Source organism: Ochotona princeps, chromosome X, assembly GCF_030435755.1.
Source record: "Ochotona princeps isolate mOchPri1 chromosome X, mOchPri1.hap1, whole genome shotgun sequence".
NCBI classification, from domain to species: Eukaryota; Metazoa; Chordata; class Mammalia; order Lagomorpha; family Ochotonidae; genus Ochotona; species Ochotona princeps.
This window is the reverse complement of record NC_080865.1, coordinates 31,680,161-31,698,035: the sequence shown is the minus strand read 5'-3', so window position 1 is coordinate 31,698,035 and position 17,875 is coordinate 31,680,161. Positions and strand designations below refer to the sequence as shown.

The 17,875-nt window shown below is 42.3% G+C and overlaps 2 protein-coding genes across 2 annotated transcripts in view; one reads left to right on the top strand and one right to left on the bottom strand.

The window, feature by feature from the left end:
- ZMYM3 (zinc finger MYM-type containing 3) overlaps window positions 1–17,875 on the bottom strand; it is an 85,354-nt gene that overhangs the window by 37,221 nt on the left and 30,258 nt on the right. The window lies entirely within an intron of this gene.
- On the top strand, window positions 2,925–17,780 carry NONO (non-POU domain containing octamer binding). Its single transcript, XM_004595251.3, has 12 exons — window positions 2,925–3,119; window positions 3,783–3,831; window positions 8,843–9,005; window positions 10,239–10,432; window positions 12,118–12,419; window positions 13,292–13,387; window positions 13,827–14,023; window positions 14,351–14,435; window positions 14,771–14,873; window positions 15,407–15,446; window positions 15,958–16,067; window positions 16,770–17,780. The coding sequence occupies exons 3-12, from the start codon at window positions 8,852–8,854 to the stop codon at window positions 16,902–16,904; spliced, it is 1,416 nt and encodes a 471-aa protein (XP_004595308.1). The 5' UTR covers window positions 2,925–3,119; window positions 3,783–3,831; window positions 8,843–8,851; the 3' UTR covers window positions 16,905–17,780.

Here is a 17,875-nt window from a genome sequence, read left to right as displayed (position 1 = left end):
TATCCAGGCAGAAGCCAAGAGCTTCTTCTTCTTTGTCTCCTATGTGGGGACAGGGGCCCAAGAACTTAGGCCATCTTCTACTACTTTTCCAGGCCATAAGCAGGGAGCTGGATTGGAAGTGAGGCAGCTGGGACACAAACCTAATGCCCAAATGTGATGTTGGCGTTGCAGGCAGAAGTTGTACCTTCTATGCCACATCCACAACCTAACCCCCAAACTGTAAACTGGTTTGAATATTTATTTTATTTATTTTTATTGGAAAGGCAGATCTACAAAGAGAAGAAGAGACAGAGAGAAGGTTCATTCCCCAAGTGGCCGTAATGGCCAGAGCTAAGCTCATCCAAAGCCAGAAGCCAGGAGCTTCTTCCAGGTCTCCCATGCAGGTATAGGTTCCAAGGCTATGGCCCGTCCTCCACGGCTTTCCCAAACCATAGGCAGGGAGCTGGATTTGAAATGGAACAGCTGGGACATGAACTGTCACCCACATGGGATCCCAGCACTTAAAGCTGAACCAATTGAGCCATCACACCCAGCCCTAAAATCTAAATACCTTTTTGTAAAAAAAAAAAAAAAAAGGTTTATTTATTTAAAGATTTATTTGTTTTTATTGGAGTCAGATTTTTACAGAGAGAAGGAGACAGAAAAATCTTCCATCTGTTGGCTCACTTCCCAAGGGGATGCAATGGCCGGAGCTGAGCCGATCTAAAACCATGAGCCAGGAGCTTCTTCCAGGTCTCCCATGCGGGTGCAGGGTCCCAAGGCTTTGGGCCATCCTCCTTTGCTTTCCCAGGTCACAGCAGGGAGCTGGATGGGAAGTGGGGCTGCTGGGATTAGAAACAGCACCCATATGGGATTCCGGTGCATGTAAGGCAAGGACTTTAGTCACTAAGCTACTGTGCCGGGCCCTAAAATATAAACTCTTTTTTTTTTTTTTTTTTCATTCTGTTTTTTTTTTTTTTTTAAAAAAGCTCTGGGCCGTCCTCGACTGCCTCCCCAGGCCACAAGCAATGAGCCGGATGGGAAGTAGAGCCGCCAGGACCAGAACCAGTGACCATATGGGATCCCGGCGCATACAAGGCGAGACCTTAACCACTACACCACTATGCCACTGCGCCGGGCCCAAAATATAAACTCTTAAGCACAGGACATTCCCTTAATCATTTGGCCTGTGTTTGTATCTGTAATTCGATTTTTTTTTTTGCTCTTGACTCTCCACCTCTTTTCAGCCATGATAAAACAGCTGAAATAGATTGGATCCTGGGCACTCTGCTTAATCACTTTTTGTTACAATACTTGTCTTAAGTCATTGCTGCCTCATCAGGAATATCCGTACTTAGAAAAGAGAATTCCAAGAGAATGGTGATATTTGCTACCTCTGGATGTGGTGAGTAGAAGGATAAATTGTTCTCTCTATATACTCTTGGGGATTGTCCTCCCCTGCCTTTGTCACGCGCAAGAATTAGTTTTCATTTTTTATAATAAGGTTGTTAATTTTTCTTAAAAAGTTTAGAACCATTGTTGCAGATATTGTCAATCTTTTACCATCTACCAATATTATATTATTTAAATTTAAGCTAATTAAAATGAAAGAATTAAAAATTCAGTTTTTCAGTTGCATTAGTCATATTAGCCACAAATGAATAGCTAATGGTTAGTATATTGAATAAAGACAGAACATTGTCTATTAATGTAAAAATTCTTTTTTTTAAAATTTATTTTTGTTCAACAGGCAGATTTACAAAGAGAGAGATCTTTCATCTGCTGGCTCACTCCCTAAATGGTCATAATGGTGAGTGTGAAACTGCGAACAGGTCTCTTCTGGGTCTCCCACATGGGTGCACGGTCCCGCAGAGTTGCACCATTCTCCACTGCTTTCCAGGCCATAAGCAGGGAGCTGGATCGGGAAGTCAAGCAGCTTGGACAGGAACCAGCATCAGTATGGGATGCCAGCATTTGGAGAGAGGATTAACCTGTGAGTTACTACATTGACCCCAGAAAGTTCTACTGGACAGAGGAAGTCTAGATAATTGTGTCCTCAAGGAGGTAGTACGATTTGGAATACCCTACAACTCTGAGTGTGAATTAGTTACGCAGTGGGAGTCAAGTTCCAGCACCTATCAACTGAACCTTGTAATTAATCCTTGGTTAGGGACAGGAGTTAGGTATTACTTAAACAATGAAGGTGATTACCTGATAGGCCTCCAATGGAATCAATCTGGAGGCCTACAAGATATCCATGGCAATGATGGACCTGTTGAATCGTTCTGTTAATCATAGGAACAATTGTGGTGTTTGGACTAGGTTCCCTGGTTACCATGGAAATGAGTGTGTTGCTTACAGGTGTGTAATCAGACAGAAATGAAGGTGTCAGGCATCCAGAGATGGCTATTTCCAGAGATGGCTATTTCAGTTTTACCTTCAGAGTAGCCCTAGCAGCAGGAGAAGCAACTGGAAATTTGATTAAGTAGGAGATGTCGGGGTGTAAATCCTAACAAGGAAGTGTGAAAAAAGAAACATGGCGGGGGTATTTTTTTTTTTTTTTTCAGAAGGAAAAGGTTAGACGTGATTCAATTGAATATAATGTCATTGTTACTCTTGCTTTTTGCACAGGCGCAGCGAGGCATTGTCAGAGGCATGCCTACGCGCCTATTTTCTCCTCTTTCCCCCTTTCTTTGCACTTTGCTTTCTCTTTTTCTCCTCTCCTTTCTTCCTCCCACCCTAGTCTTCCGTCCTTTCTCAGGTAGTCCACTGAGTCTCTCCTTCCGACCCTCCCTTTTGCCCCTCCCCCGTCCCCGTCCTTTTCCGTCTCACGCGCATGGCCGTTCAGGCGTGCGCAGTAGATACAAAGACTCGCTCTTTGTCCCCATCTGTCGTTCACACGAATCAAGTCTTTGGCATTCGGCAACCAATAAAATCTAAGAAATGGCGGAAAAACGATTCCGCCTCTGGAGATAAACCTTGAACGGCAGTTTAGCCAACCAATGAGAAACGCTTCTTCATCCCCCTTGGGAGGCACCGAGCTCCGTCGGCTCGTTTCCGGCGGTCGCGCGCTCTTTTCTCGGGACGGTACAGGTCGTGTAGCGTCTCCGTTACTCCGAGGAAAGAACAGTCGGTGGAGGGTGAGTTTGGGGACGAGTTTGTTCTTGCTCGGGGGAGGAGTGGATTTGGGGGAAGCGTTGGTGGAGCAAAAGGGTAGAGTGAGGGTGCGTTTGGTGGCAGGATGGCGCTTCGAAGGCCGTTTGAGGCCTGGTCCGCGCAGCCCCAAGGCCTGTTTTCGCCCACCCGCGGGGACCCAGCGCGCCCAACTTGCTCCGGGCTTTGAACCGGCTGCCAGTTTCCTTCCTCCCCTTGGTTTCTTGGTGTGATTTGTCTCCGAAATAGAGCGATCTTTAAGTGCTCTGCCTCCGCGCCGCCATGGGCCGGAGGGTGTGGGGTCTATAATGCGAAGAGCCCTGAAGTCGTGGTTGGAGGAGGAGGCGCTTTGTCGGGCGCTCCCCCTCTCCGCCTCGCGCAGCCATTAATTCTGAATGGACCGCTGGGGGCCCCTCAAGCAGTGTTTCTTTGTGGAAACTCTTTAGCCAGAAAGTTTTCAGTGCCAATCTACATCCCTGAGTGCTCGTAGTCGGAATCCTATGTGCCGTCTTATCTAATCTTAGGGGCGAGTGTGTTTTACAGCCTCACTTTTTACATTGCGACTTTAAATGTAGGGTTTGCCTTTCGTGTGTTTTCCACTTTGTGAAGCTCTTCACGTAAGCTGACATCTCTCTTTGTGTTTTTAACAGAGAAGTCCAGCTTAGGACTGGGAGGCATTTGGCTGTCCTCAAAGTTGAGGTAGGTGTAGAGGTTCGGTTGCCAGGTAAAAATGCAGGGCATTCAGTTGAATTATAATGTCACACAGACGATACATTTAAAAACATACACGATGCATGATTTTACAGTGACATTTTGTATTGATAATTCAGATTTAGCTGGGATATGTATTTGCAAAACCAAGTAACACTGGGGGGGGGGCACTGTGCAGGTTTTTCCTGTCTCTTCCCCAGGATTCTAAGAAATTCTTCCGCTAAAGAAAGAACCTCACAATGTCTGTTCAGTTTACAGTTTGTTGGCGGCCATCTAGATACGGTAAATTTATGTTGGATTTCCCTTTCAGAATGCATGATGTAGTGTTTGGTCTTCTACGTAAACATCACTGTGATAGCATCATGCCCCAAAACTGTTTTCTCTAAACCTGCAGTACAATTTTGCCTTAAAAGTTTTTAGTCACGGTTGGTCTTTAGGACAGAAATCCATGCTGCTGATTTTTTGGGGGGGTGGTGGAGTTGTTTTGTTTTCTCTTTCAGAGGCTAAATAGTTACAGGATAGTGAATTAATTTCACAGAAGACATTTTTGCACATTTCCAAATTATATTGATCATCATAAGTAGGTAATAGATATTGCTTGAATACTTGGCAGGCCCCGTTCTAGGTGCTTTATATATTAGTGATGCGTGAATGCCTAATTGGGAAAGGATAGATGGAAAGGAGAGATTAAAAAGGCTAGTGTTGAGAGGATGTTTATTTATGAAGACACAAAGGCAGCTTGATTATTTGAAAAATACACTCCTGAAGAGTGTAATTGATGGAATTTCCTAAACTGGAGCTTCCTGTATATGGAAACCAGTTGTCTTCAGGCACAAGTGGTAGTTCTGTTCCTTTAAGAGCTGCCTTCCACGTGGGTTATCTCACTTATACCTTAAGATAACCAACCGGTCCTGTCCTGCTATTATTCCATTATACAGGTTAGAAACTGAGGCTCAGAAGTTAGGTGGGTAGCTAGTGAAGTTTAAACTGAAGTCATGATGTATTTAGTATACTGATGAAGAGTTTGGTAGATGTGAATTACTGCTCCCTACCTCATCAATTGTGTCATCTTGGATAGGTAAATTCTTTTTTTAGGCATCTGTTCCCTTATCTAGCAATATAAATAGTTTGAAAATGTTAAGACATGCAGGCTTAGCATAGTGGCTTTTAATGATGATTATCTGGTATCACTAACTACAAGGCTATACCTTTTTTTTTGTTTGTTTTTTCTTTTATTATTATTATTATTATTATTATTATTATATTTTTGACAATCTTAAGGCTATGCTTTTGAACACCAAAAGATAATGCCCCTTGCAGTAATACTAAGTGGTTTAGAACGTACCAGTTTGTACCCAGTGTTTCATCCTCTAGGAGATGGATTATTTTTACTGGGAAGTGTTGTGTTTTAAAAAGGGTTTTGAATGGATTTCTATAAAGGTCTTTTTTAATATTGAATATATATTGTACATTCTTGAGTTAAAGATGCTGAGTCTGGAGTTACTGACTCTCAAAAGGCTGGAAAGGGGAAATTGATGACTTGGATTCTAAGCTGGGGTAAAAGCTGATAGGAGAAAAGGCTGTGAAGCTAACTCTTCCATTGGAGCCAGGAGAAGGGGGAAGTTGTTTAATACCTGGGACCCAAAAAAAAAAAGATTGAATTCTGATGCCCACCTTAGCCCATCTGCGACTTTCTGAGCTGGACTCTGAACTTTATATGTCTTAAGTTCTTTTATAAAAATGAGAAGTATCCAATTCGATAACTATACCTGTTTATGGCATTTAAAATTGACCTTTTTGCTGCACTATGGGGCAGGAGTTAAAGATTGATTCTATTTTTAAGAATTTGAATGAAATAAAAGCAGGAAGACTTGCTATAGCATTATAGGAAAAAGGCTGAAAACAGTCTAAATGTTCTATAATGGGGAATAGTTTAGTAGGTTAGTGTTCATCCAGATGACTTTATATAATCGTTAGAAATGATTATATATTGGCACTGCAGAAATGAGAAAAGGCTGAACATACAATGGTGCCTTATTTTCAGTTACTGTAATGTATGTCTTGAAAGATAAATAAGGAAAAATTGAAATTGTAGATACCTTAACATTTAGCTATGAACATGGATTATAATGGTGAAAAATTAGAATCAACCCAAGTGTTTCTACATATGCACTTTGTTGGCAGCTCAACTTTGTAATCATTAATGTAAAAGATTTAATGACATGGAAATTTTGATAATGTACAGAAGAAAAATGATCGCAAATAATTTTTTTGTGATCCATTTCCAATAAAATAAATGCAAGTCATTAGGAAAGTGTTAAGAGTGATTGATTGGTCTATGGATGTTTATTTTGGTTCAGAGTTTTATTAAAAATGAACTTGTCATCAGTACCTTATTTTTATTTCTAATGGTTTGTAACTTTAATGAGAAGTATAAGGCTTGATGATAACAATTGGGAAAATTTAACTTTTGGCCCAGTGTAAACTTTTCAGTGAGGCTTTATTATAAACCTTTGTTTAAAATTGTGGACTATTCCCTGTCCAGTCTAATTGCTTCATCGCATTTATTATTTTTCCAATTACTTGCCTACTATAACATAGCTTACTGAGATAAACTTGTCTTCACTAGAAGGTAAGCCCTGAAGGCATGTCCAAGTATGTAGAATGATGCCTAAAAGCCATCACTGAGTGTTGAATGACTTGGTAATGTGAGAGATTGTCAATAGCCTGCAGTCAGGACTGTATTTTGCCTATTATGTGTTCCTTGTCTATATTCACATTTAAAATCAAACCTTTCCTGCTTAAGATAATCAAGCTTATTTTTCATGTTTGCTCATTTTTGTTATCATAAAGTCCATTGGGGCATATTTCAGTAGCTACAGTATTTTAATCTTGACATTTAATGAGTTTTAATAATAAATAATACCTATGGTTATCTTTTTTATAAAGAGATTTGATCAAAAATAAGTTTCAGAGAGAGAGAATAACTTCCATCCACTTTGTTTACTCCAAATGGCTGCAGTGGGAGTGGCTGGAGTAGACCAAGTCAGGCTTCTGGAACACCCATGTGAGTCTCACATAAGTGGCAGGGACCATCATTTGCTGCTGGGTGTCTTAGCAGGGAACAGAATCGAAAGCATACCTGCTGGGACTTGTACCTGTGCTTTGATATAGGATGCTTAAGCAGTTGTTACCTAACCTGCTTTCCAACAAAGCTAGCCCCTAGGTACTGTTACAAAGTAATTTTGGGATACTGAATTTGATAATTTTACATTGATGTATGAAAGTGCATGTGTGCATATAACAGCATTTGAAGAAAGATCTTTCTGTATATCTTAGGCAAATTCTGCCAAAAGAGTCTAGTGTTTTTGGGGGAAGATTCAGTAATCTTTTTCCCCATTTAATTCATTTACTGAAAAAATTTCATTGGATAGGGAAGGTAGTTTTCATTTTGTTAACTTGATAATTACACGGTTTCATTTAAAATTATCAGCTTTTAATTGTTAACTTTTGAATTTAGTCTGGAACGTGCCAGGAAGTTTTATTTTGTTAAACTTAATGTTGATTTTTAAATGACAGAATAGAACATTTTATGATTATGTATTCATCTTTTTGTGTTAATTTTATTGATAGACATTTATCTTGCAATTGCCTTTAATAACCATTCACTGAGTGCTTAATGTGTGCCAGGAGTGAGCTACTGTTTTCACATATTTCCAAATCCATAGCTACTATGATTTATTTTATTTTTTTAAGATTTATTTATTTTTATTGGAAAGTCAGATTTATAGAGAAAGAAATATTTGTCGTCTGCTGGTTCACTCCTCAAGAGGCTGCAGTGGCTGGAGCTGAGCTGATCCAAAGCCGGAGCTTCATCCAGTCTCCTACATGAGTGCAGGGTCCCACGACTTTGGACCCATCCTCTATTGCTTTCCCAGGCCACAAGCAGGGAGCTGGATGGGAAGTGGAGCAGCCAGGACATGAACCAGCGCCCATGTGGGATCCTGGCACTTGCAAGGCAAGGACTTTAGCCACTAGGCTACCATGCCAGGTCCTGTGATACTTTTTAACAACTCCTTTTCTGTAGCTAAAGACGGGGGTACAAGATTAAGTAATGCAGAGATAGTGTTAGGACCATGATTTGTTAAAAAAAAAGTATGTGTAAAAAAATATGTCGAACCATATGTAGCCCATACTTTCCCACTATTCACTCTCTCTGCTGTGGACTAGGAATGCTGCCTGCCAATGAAAAGGACTTGTTATGTGTAGTATTGAATTGGAAGGTTCCTTAAGACTTTCTAGTGCAAGCTGTTCTCATCTAGCACTTGTTTAATTTCTGTATGTGATGTAACTACTGGTACCTGGTTTTCAGAATTTTTAAAAAAGATATTTAAAGATTTCTGTATTTTTACAAAGAGGGAGGGGAAACAACCATTGGTCACTGGCCATTTAAGCCAGGACCTTCTTCCAGGTCTCCCATGTGGAATCAGGGGCTCAAGTATTTGAACCATCTTTTGCTGCTTTCACAGTTGCATTAGCAGGGAGCTGGATCTGAAGTTAAGCAGCAGGTACTTGGGTGTCAGTGCTGTAGACAGTGGCTTTATCCACTACACCAGAGTGACAGCTGTATCAGGGTGATTAGGGCCTGGCACGGTAGCCTAGTGGCTAAAGTTCTTGCCTTGCACATGCTGGGATGCCTTATGGGCACCGCTTCCCATCCAGCTCCCTGCTTGTGACCTGGGAAAGTAGTTGAGGACAGCCCAAAGCCCTGGGACCCTGCACCTGCATGGGAAACCTGGAAGAAACTCCTGGCTCCTGGCTTTGGATCAGCTCAGCTCCGGCCTTTGGGGCTGCTGGGGAGTGAAGCAACGGATGGAAGATCGTCTCTGTCTCTCCTCTCTGTATATCTGCCTTTGCAATAAAAATAAATCTTTTTTTAAAAAGTGATTAATTGCATTTTTAATACTGAATGTATTTGACAGTCTTATTTTTCTTTTAGGGTAGAAAAATGCAGAGCAATAAAACCTTTAACTTGGAGAAGCAAAACCATGCTCCAAGGAAGCATCATCAGCATCACCACCAGCAGCACCATCAGCAGCAGCAGCAGCAGCAGCAACAGCAAGCACCAATACCCGCTAATGGGCAACAAGCCAGCAGCCAGAGTGAGCAGATGCTAGGTGATGGGGTAGAAAATAGGTTTCATCTTGGGAATGCTTTCTTGGCTTTTAGATTAGTCTCTTGAGATTATAAAGTAATATGCCTTTATGGCACACTTTTGTTCCTTTCCTCAGTTACTTATGATGGAAAAAAGCTGATCCTGAAACCAAAGAACAGACATATGAGACAGGTTGCTGTGCTGTGTTGGCATATCCTATGTATGTCTGCATGTTTCACTTCAGGTTGATTTGTAGTGACTGATAGACTGTAGAACAAGTCTTCAAGGCTTATTGGAGAAGTATGATATTGAGTAGTATTCAACCTGGGTCAGCCTATTTAAATTAGAGGAAAAAGTTCTTTATATGTATGTTCCCATTCATTCATTAATTTTGAGTACCAATTATATGCCTCTTAACTAAAGCTAGGACCAATCTCACCTGTCTTTAGCACTTTTTTCTTTAAGATTTATTTATTTTTATTGGAAAGTCAGATAGATATACAGAGAGGAGGAGAGACAGAGAGGAAGATCTTCTGTCTGATGGTTCACTCCCCAAGTGAGCGCAACAGCCAGTGCTGTGCCGATCCGAAGCCAGGAGCCAGGAACAGACGTCTTTCCAGGTCTCCCATGCAGGTGCAGGGTCCCAAAGCTTTGGGCCGTCCTCCACTGCTTTCCCAGGCCACAAGCAGGGAGCTGGATGGGAAGTGGAGCTGCCGGGATTAGAACCGGCGCCCATAATGGGATCCCGGCGTGCTGAAGATGAGGACTTTAGCCACTAGGCCATGCGGCCGGGCCCTCTAGCATTTTCTACTAGTGCTATTTCCTAACTTATTTTTGCTTTGTTGCCCTGAGACTGAAAGAAAGGGAACACAATAGGATTATGAAGATTGGTGAGAGGTTAGGGAAATGGAATGATGTTTTTAAATTTTAAATTTGATCCCTTGTGGCATAGGTCTCCTTGAATTGCTTAGATTTTTTTCTTTGGCCACTGCTAGCTCCTCTGTTGCCTCTCTTGGGCTTACTCCAAACTTGGCTTCTTGCCAAGTCTGTCAGCTCTCTGCATATTGCTTTCACATTCTTGGGAGCAATTTACTGATTAAGTGATTAGTGGATAGGTTGCATCGGAAAGAAATGGTGTTTGCCTTCTCTGTAGCAGTTAAGCTTCCTCATCTAGCAGCAATTCTGGTTCTTTAAGGATGGGCCCTTAACCTAATCTTTGAGTGACTATGTCTTCTTTTAGATGAAGGCTTGACCATTGACCTGAAGAATTTTAGGAAACCAGGAGAGAAGACTTTCACCCAGCGTAGCCGTCTCTTTGTGGGAAATCTTCCTCCGGACATCACTGAGGAGGAAATGAGGAAACTATTTGAGAAATACGGGAAGGCAGGAGAGGTCTTCATTCATAAGGATAAAGGCTTTGGCTTTATCCGCTTGGTGAGCAACTGTGGGGCTTGGAACATGTGCTATAAAAGGTGGGGAGGATGGGCATGATGGACTTGGAGAAATAAGTAATGGAAATAATTCTACTAGGTTTATGTAATTTCCAGAACCTTTACACACAGTCTTCAAAACCTGAGGGTATACTTCTTTTTGTATCTTTAAAAAAATTTTTTTTAGAGATTGATTTGAGAGGTAGAAAGGTCTTTCTTTTTTATGTTCACCCCACCTAAATTCCCCCAACAGTCTATCTTGGGCCACCATCTGCGTCCTCTCCACTCAAGAAGGTGGATTTGGAAGCAGAGGCTGGATTTGTGGGCATCATAACTGGTGGCCTGCCCCATGAAATGCTTAGTTGTGTTAATGGCCATAAAATGTACCATCAATTTGTTGGGATTTAGAAAAAGTATGACTGGAAAGCATTTTTAGTATCACTGCATAAAGGTGAAAACAAAGGTGGTCAGAACTAGTGTTCATTTTGACTTGCTATTGATTTGGACTGTATTAAGTATAGGCAAGTCATTTTTTTTAGGGATCTTAGGTCCTGATTCACTTCCTGAATGGCTGCAACAGCCGGCTTTGCAGGCTGGTCCAAAGCCAGGAGCTTCTTCCGAGTCTTCCACTAGGTTGCAGTGGCACAAGCACTGGGCTCTCCTCCATTGCTTTTTCCAGGTCATTAGCAGGGAGATGGGTCAGAGTTGGCATAACTGGGCCTTGAACTGGCACCCATAAGGGATGCTGGCCCCAGGAGCTTCCTCTTTAGGAATGTGAAGGGAGTCCTATTAAGGTCTGTACATTTGAAGAGGCCTCTTGGAGAGTTGCATCTTGGAATGCTTGAATTCAAGTCCTGGCTCCTCTCCCAGTTCCAGCTTCTTATTAATGTATATCTTCATAGGCACATTGATAGCCAAGAAGTTGGATCTTTGCCACCCACATGGGAGAATCCAGTTGAATTGGTGCCAATAAGCATTTAGGGAGTGAATCAGTAGGTGGTCTTTGCTCCTCAAGAAAATAAGAAACCTCTCAAAGGGAATACATGTAACTGGTGAGAATTAAATACTCCAGGTGTGAATTGCAAGGGTAGTTTTTATATTTATATTTGAAAGGCAAACTTAAAGAGAGAGAGAGATTCCCTTTGCTGGTTCACTCCCCGATGTGGCTGCAGGAACCTGGGCTGGGGATTCTGGGGGGTTCCTTCAGGTCTCCCACACAAGTGGCTGGGGCCTAAGCACTTAGGTTGTCATTCACTGGCTTCCTAGGCAGATCAGCAGAGAGCTAGCTGAGTTGAGAGTGAAGTAGCCAGGACTCAAACCGATACCCATGTGGCATGCTAGGTTGCAGGCAGTGGCTTAACATGCTATACCACAACACTGCCCCTGTAAGGATAGGTTTTAGGGTAGTTATATTCTGGGTGATATGTTACCACATGAGACAGTAACCTATGAAATTGGTGATCATATTATTGCTGTTAACTTATAAAACAGAATATATCCCACTGATTGCAGGGCCAGAGCATTAGTACAACTCGGTTTTTACAGTTGTATCTATATTTCCATGTATGCTTATTCCTAAGGGTTTTGGGGGAACATTTTATGACTGAGCTCTAAATACTTTACACTGTTGATGGATGCTCAGGTGATTTTTGTCAAACTGAGTCATTCTAATTTTTCTCTGCTTTCTAGGAAACAAGAACCCTAGCGGAGATTGCCAAAGTGGAGCTGGACAATATGCCGTTACGTGGAAAGCAGTTGCGTGTGCGCTTTGCCTGCCATAGTGCATCCCTTACTGTCCGAAACCTTCCTCAATATGTCTCTAATGAGCTGCTGGAAGAAGCCTTTTCTGTTTTTGGCCAGGTGGAAAGGGCTGTAGTCATTGTGGATGATCGAGGAAGGCCCTCAGGAAAAGGCATTGTTGAGTTCTCAGGGAAGCCAGCTGCTCGGAAAGCTCTGGACAGATGCAGTGAAGGCTCCTTCCTGCTAACCACGTAAGTTGGGATGGTTTTCATTCCTTCTGTGGTCTGGAAAATTAGCCTCTGTGTTCCTATATTCATGCAGATTTGATAATAATTCGGCTTTCTTTTAGGTTTTCTAAAAAAAATTTTTTTAGGGTTTTCAGGATCTTTTTTTTTATTTTTAAGATTTATTTTTATTACAAAGTCAGATATACAGAGAGGAGGAGAGACAGAGAGGAAGATCTTCCGTCCGATGATTCACTCCCCAAGTGAGCTGCAACGGCCCGTGCTGTGCCGATCCGAAGCCGGGAACCTGGAACCTCTTCCAGGTCTCCCACATGGGTGCAGGGTCCCAAAGCTTTGGGCCGTCCTCGACTGCTTTCCCAGGCCACAAGCAGGGAGCTGGATGGGAAGTGGAGCTGCCGGGATTAGAACCGGCGACCGTGTGGGATCCCGGGGCATGTTCAAGGCGAGGACTTTAGCTGCTAGGCCACGGCGCTGGGCCCGGTTTTCAGGATCTTAAAGTCAAGGAAATGGTATGAGAATTAAGGAAAATAGGTTTCTTGTATTTCAGTAAGATGTCAGTATTATGTCTTTCTACTTTGTCTTTTTAAGTTTTTATTTTTAATATTTGTGTAGTTGAGGGATGCATGCCCATGTGGGCCTCTGATTAAGGTGGAGAGGGTTGAGGTTCTGTAAATAGGCTGCACTTAACTGCTGTACCTACCAACTTTATCTTTTTGAGACTCTTCAGAGGTAGGAAGATCCCAACTGCTTCATAATGCCATTGGAAGGATTTGGTTACTTGTGCAATCCTGAACCCTAATTCATTATGCTAGTGGCAGATACAGAGAGCTTGCTTGGCAGGATTTGATGTCATCAACACTACAACTCCCCTCTCCCAGATTTCCTCGGCCTGTGACTGTGGAACCCATGGACCAGTTGGATGATGAAGAGGGACTTCCAGAGAAGCTGGTTATTAAGAATCAGCAATTTCACAAGTATGTAGTCTTGATAAGAATTCTTACTGAGTGTTTCTTTTAAAAAAAAAAAAATAAGATGTACCTGAAAGTTAGTGCAATGTCTGTAATCCACCGATTATCACTCCCCAAATGGTCACAACTGCCAGGAGTTTGCTTGGCTGAAGTCAGGAGTTCAATCTGGGTCTCCCACATCATCTGCTACCTTCCTGTGTAGATTAGCAGGAAGCAGAGGAGCTGGAACTCTAGCTGGCAGCAGTGATATCGCTGTTGCTCTCACAAGTGGTAGCCTAAGCAGCTGTGCTACACTGGCTGTGGAAGCTTGTAAAGGGATTGATATGAAGAGATGGGCATTTTTTAGATATGTCCACTAGCAGCCATTACCATGGACCTCAGAAGGAATATGATGTTCAATTGGGAGAATTTTGGCCAAAGTTAGTAACATAAGTTTTATATTTAGGGAGCGAGAGCAGCCACCCAGATTTGCACAGCCTGGCTCCTTTGAGTATGAGTATGCCATGCGCTGGAAAGCGCTCATTGAGATGGAGAAGCAGCAGCAAGACCAAGTTGACCGCAATATCAAGGAGGCGCGCGAGAAGCTGGAGATGGAGATGGAAGCTGCTCGCCATGAGCACCAGGTCATGCTGATGAGGCAGGGTGAGTATAGTTCTGTAAGTCTTAAAGCTAGAAAGAGAAAATGACCTTTTTAAGGAGTTTTCTTTGGGTCTGTCAGAAGAAAAAGACCTAAATCCCTGCTTTTATTTTTTTGAACTATTTTGTTGATCTTGGTAGGCATGGGGCTTGGAAGTGTGGCAGAAAATACTGGATTCTGTCTAGAAGGAAATGATCGGTTTGACTCCATTTTTGGAATCTGGATACCTTGGATGGCCACTTGGGGATTATATCTTCTTTGCTTTCTGAATCTTTGTTTATGGAAACTTCTGCATAAATGAGTGATACTCCAAAAACTGTTTGTTTTCCTAGATTTGATGAGGCGCCAAGAGGAACTCCGGAGAATGGAAGAGTTGCACAACCAAGAAGTGCAAAAACGGAAGCAACTGGAGCTCAGGTAACTCCTTTTCTCTACAGCTTGAAAAGGTAATGTCTCCTTGTTTCCAGCTATCATGCTGTTTGTAAATATGCCGACAAATATTTCCTGGCCACTTCTCAGGGTCTCATGTTGGATGGGAGACGTTGCGATTGCCTGTGTTCCTCGGAATTACCTGGGGTTGCACTGAAGAAAAAGAGCAGCTGAGTGCTGCTCTTCTGAGGCTCTTGAGGGTTTATTTAGTTTCCCAGGAGCTACAGTGGTTTTTAGTAGACTGATCTGATCATGACTCATTACCCTATTAAGTCTTCACAACTTCTGGAATGCTTTTGTCTGAAATACTCTGGTAACTATAGGCAGGAAGAGGAGCGCAGACGCCGTGAAGAAGAGATGCGACGGCAGCAGGAAGAAATGATGCGGCGACAGCAGGAAGGATTCAAGGGAACCTTCCCTGATGCGGTATATCTCATGTACCCATGATGTCCCGAGCCAGTCGTGATAAGACAAACCCATCATGAATTGTCTGCTTAGGACACCAGGTTATGACCCATTTTTCTATGCTGTGAAACTCTTCTTAGCAAAAATTCATAGGAAGGTGAGGTAAGGTTTGAAGGGGAGTTATTGCCTCATGGGCAAATTAGGATAAAAAGCCGGGACTGCTGCCCACTGTCTCAGTGACTTGCAGGATGAGACATGTTAAGTTCTGCAGCAGCGCTGCGTAGTCCTCTGCTGTCCTTGCAGTTTCGTCAGAGCTATAAATCTCTTTCTCTTATCTCTTCTGATTGCTAATAATAGATTGACTTTGTCATAGTAGCTATATGACTTTGAATTCACTTTACAATTAGCAAGGAACCACTGTAGTGTTCTTCACCTTGGCTTCAGTACTTTTGTGATGTGTGTGCTTCCCCTAGTGTGTAGTCCCTAAATGGATTATGGTCAAATGAATGCCTTCCTGAGTTTTGTTTTTTTTAATTATTATTATTATTTTTCAGAGAGAGCAGGAGATACGGATGGGCCAGATGGCCATGGGAGGTAAGGACAGCACAAGTTTCACTCTGGTTTTCTTTTTTTGTCTTGCTTCTGGTGACCTATGTGGATTTTATACCAGGTCCAAATTTAAGAGGCTGGCATTTCCAGGAACTTGAGAGAGTGAGTGAGTGAGTGAGTGAGTAGGGTGTGGGAGCAGTGACATAGTTCACAGGTCTTATTGAATTGTTTCCTTTGGTATAGAATGAAATCATCTTGGATAGGCCTTCCAATTGCCAGTGGGTACATTTGCTCCCAATTCCAGCTTTCTGCTAATACATCATGGGAGGGAGCAAGTGAAGGTTCAAGTAGTTGGGGTCTGCCCACCATTGTGGGAGACCTAGATTGAGTTTTTGGCTATTGGATGTGGCCTGGCCATTTCTGGCTGTTACAGGCCTTTGGAAAATGAACCAGCAGATGGCACCTTTCTCTGTTTTCTGCCTTTCGGATGAATGTTTTTTTTAAAAAAGAGCCTTAGTAATCTCTACCCTGTGTACTGATCACACTACTCTGCTAGGTGCTATGGGAATAAATAACAGAGGTGCCATGCCACCTGCTCCTGTGCCAGCTGGAACCCCAGCACCTCCAGGACCTGCCGCTATGATGCCAGATGGAACCTTGGGATTGGTAATAAACTGCAGGGTTTTTAGTACAGTAAATAGTGGGAAGAGAAAGGGTTTGCTTTCACAAATATTGTGCCTTCTTAATCTTGCTATAGATAAGTAAGCAGTCCTTAGGACTACTGATATCCATGGAATGTAGCTATGCTTTTTATTTATTTATTTATTTATTTTAGCTATGGTTTTTATTTTGTGAATCTCAAGCAGACTCACTGACTGGTTGCTACACTGGGTAAACAGGTTGTTTCTTGGCGGGAACTCGGTGAGGGCTTTGTATTATTGCATAAAGTAGATTTGGATCTAAAGAATTAGTATGTTAGTACAGTCCTGAGGTTGCTTTGGTTCTGTTATCAAAACTGGGCAGTTCCAAAATGAATAGGTCTATGTTGCGAAAGACTGACTGTCAGTCTGCCATTGTCTGAATACCTAGGTTATGGCAAGAATTTATGCAGCACTGGGATTTTAGTATGTGACTGCTTAGTAGATGGGAACTTGGAATTTAAACTTTGGATAAGTGGGTGGGTTCCTAATTCAGGCATCCTCCTTTGTGGGCTATCTGCTAGAGTTCTAGAAAGATTGGGTCATCTACCTCTTAGCATCAGGAGGCTTAAGTATTTGAATAGAAATGGCCTCCAGTAGAGGGTCAGGCTACGAAGGATTGGGAAGTTAGATCATGATTCATTTAATATTTCTCTCCTTTTCTCCTAAGACCCCACCAACAACTGAACGCTTTGGCCAAGCTGCTACAATGGAAGGAATTGGAGCAATTGGTGGAACCCCTCCTGCATTCAACCGTGCAGCTCCTGGAGCTGAATTTGCTCCAAACAAACGTCGCCGATACTAATAAAGTTGCAGTGTCTAGTTTCCCAAAACCCTTTTAAAAAATGACCCTTTTTGGACTAGCCAGAATTCTACCCTGGAAAAGTGTTAGGGATTCCTCCCAATAGTTAGGTCTTTCCCACCTGTACTACTTGAGGGAGTATACTGGAGGCAGAGGGCAGGGGAGGGGTTGGTGTCTAACTGGTTTGCTTCATCAGTTTTGTGTGGTGCATTCCTGAAGTCTCAAATGTAACTGCTGAGGGTCTCGGAAACTGTGACAAAATGGATCCAGTTAGAACTCCATTAATCTTGATCATTCCGGTTTTTGTCCATTCTGTTTTATTTGCTTTCTCATCCCTACATCACTTCCTCCTCTACAAGCTCCAGAGACACTGCCACACATACCACAAAAACAAAACATCCCCCCAATGACCTTAGCCCCATTGCTTCATTCCCAGGTGAGAATTCAGGCAAATGTCCACAGAGGTCACAGCTTATACATGGTTCTGTTCTATCCCAATATATTACTCCATCATGTCCTAAGGTTAAGACATTTTCTCTTAGAGATTTTCATTTTAGTATATCTTTAAACAGTTTTGTGTTAACTTGCCTCCATCTTTTTCTTGGGTAAGAGCAACTCAAGAATGGCGCTTTTGTGTCTTTTGATGTTACCATTCACAGCTTTTCGTGATAGGCTTAGTACAATCTTGGGAACAGGGTTGCTGTATGCTGAAGGTCTGACAGTAGCTCTTAGCATTGCCTATCTTAGGTAGTACGCTGTGCATTTTCTATTGATGTGTCTGCGGTTGATTTGTCCCTGATACATTAAATTTGGAGTTTTTCTGAGAAATGGAGCAGTAATGCAGCATCAACTTATTAAAATACATTTTAAGCCTTTTAATTTTTTTGTGCTATTTTTGAAAGGGAAGGGTGGGGAGGGGTGTTCTGTTTTTGGAAATGAGCAGCAGGCTCTGTAAGAGTTGATCCATTATGACC

Bases quoted from the DNA above. Each gene is read 5' to 3' on its own strand.
- NONO (XM_004595251.3), top strand. From the start codon at position 8,852: ATGCAGAGCAATAAAACCTTTAACTTGGAGAAGCAAAACCATGCTCCA. The intron at 14,024-14,350 runs GTGAGTATAGTT...TTGTTTTCCTAG, and splicing joins GGTCATGCTGATGAGGCAGG to ATTTGATGAGGCGCCAAGAG. The intron at 14,436-14,770 runs GTAACTCCTTTT...TGGTAACTATAG, and splicing joins CGGAAGCAACTGGAGCTCAG to GCAGGAAGAGGAGCGCAGAC.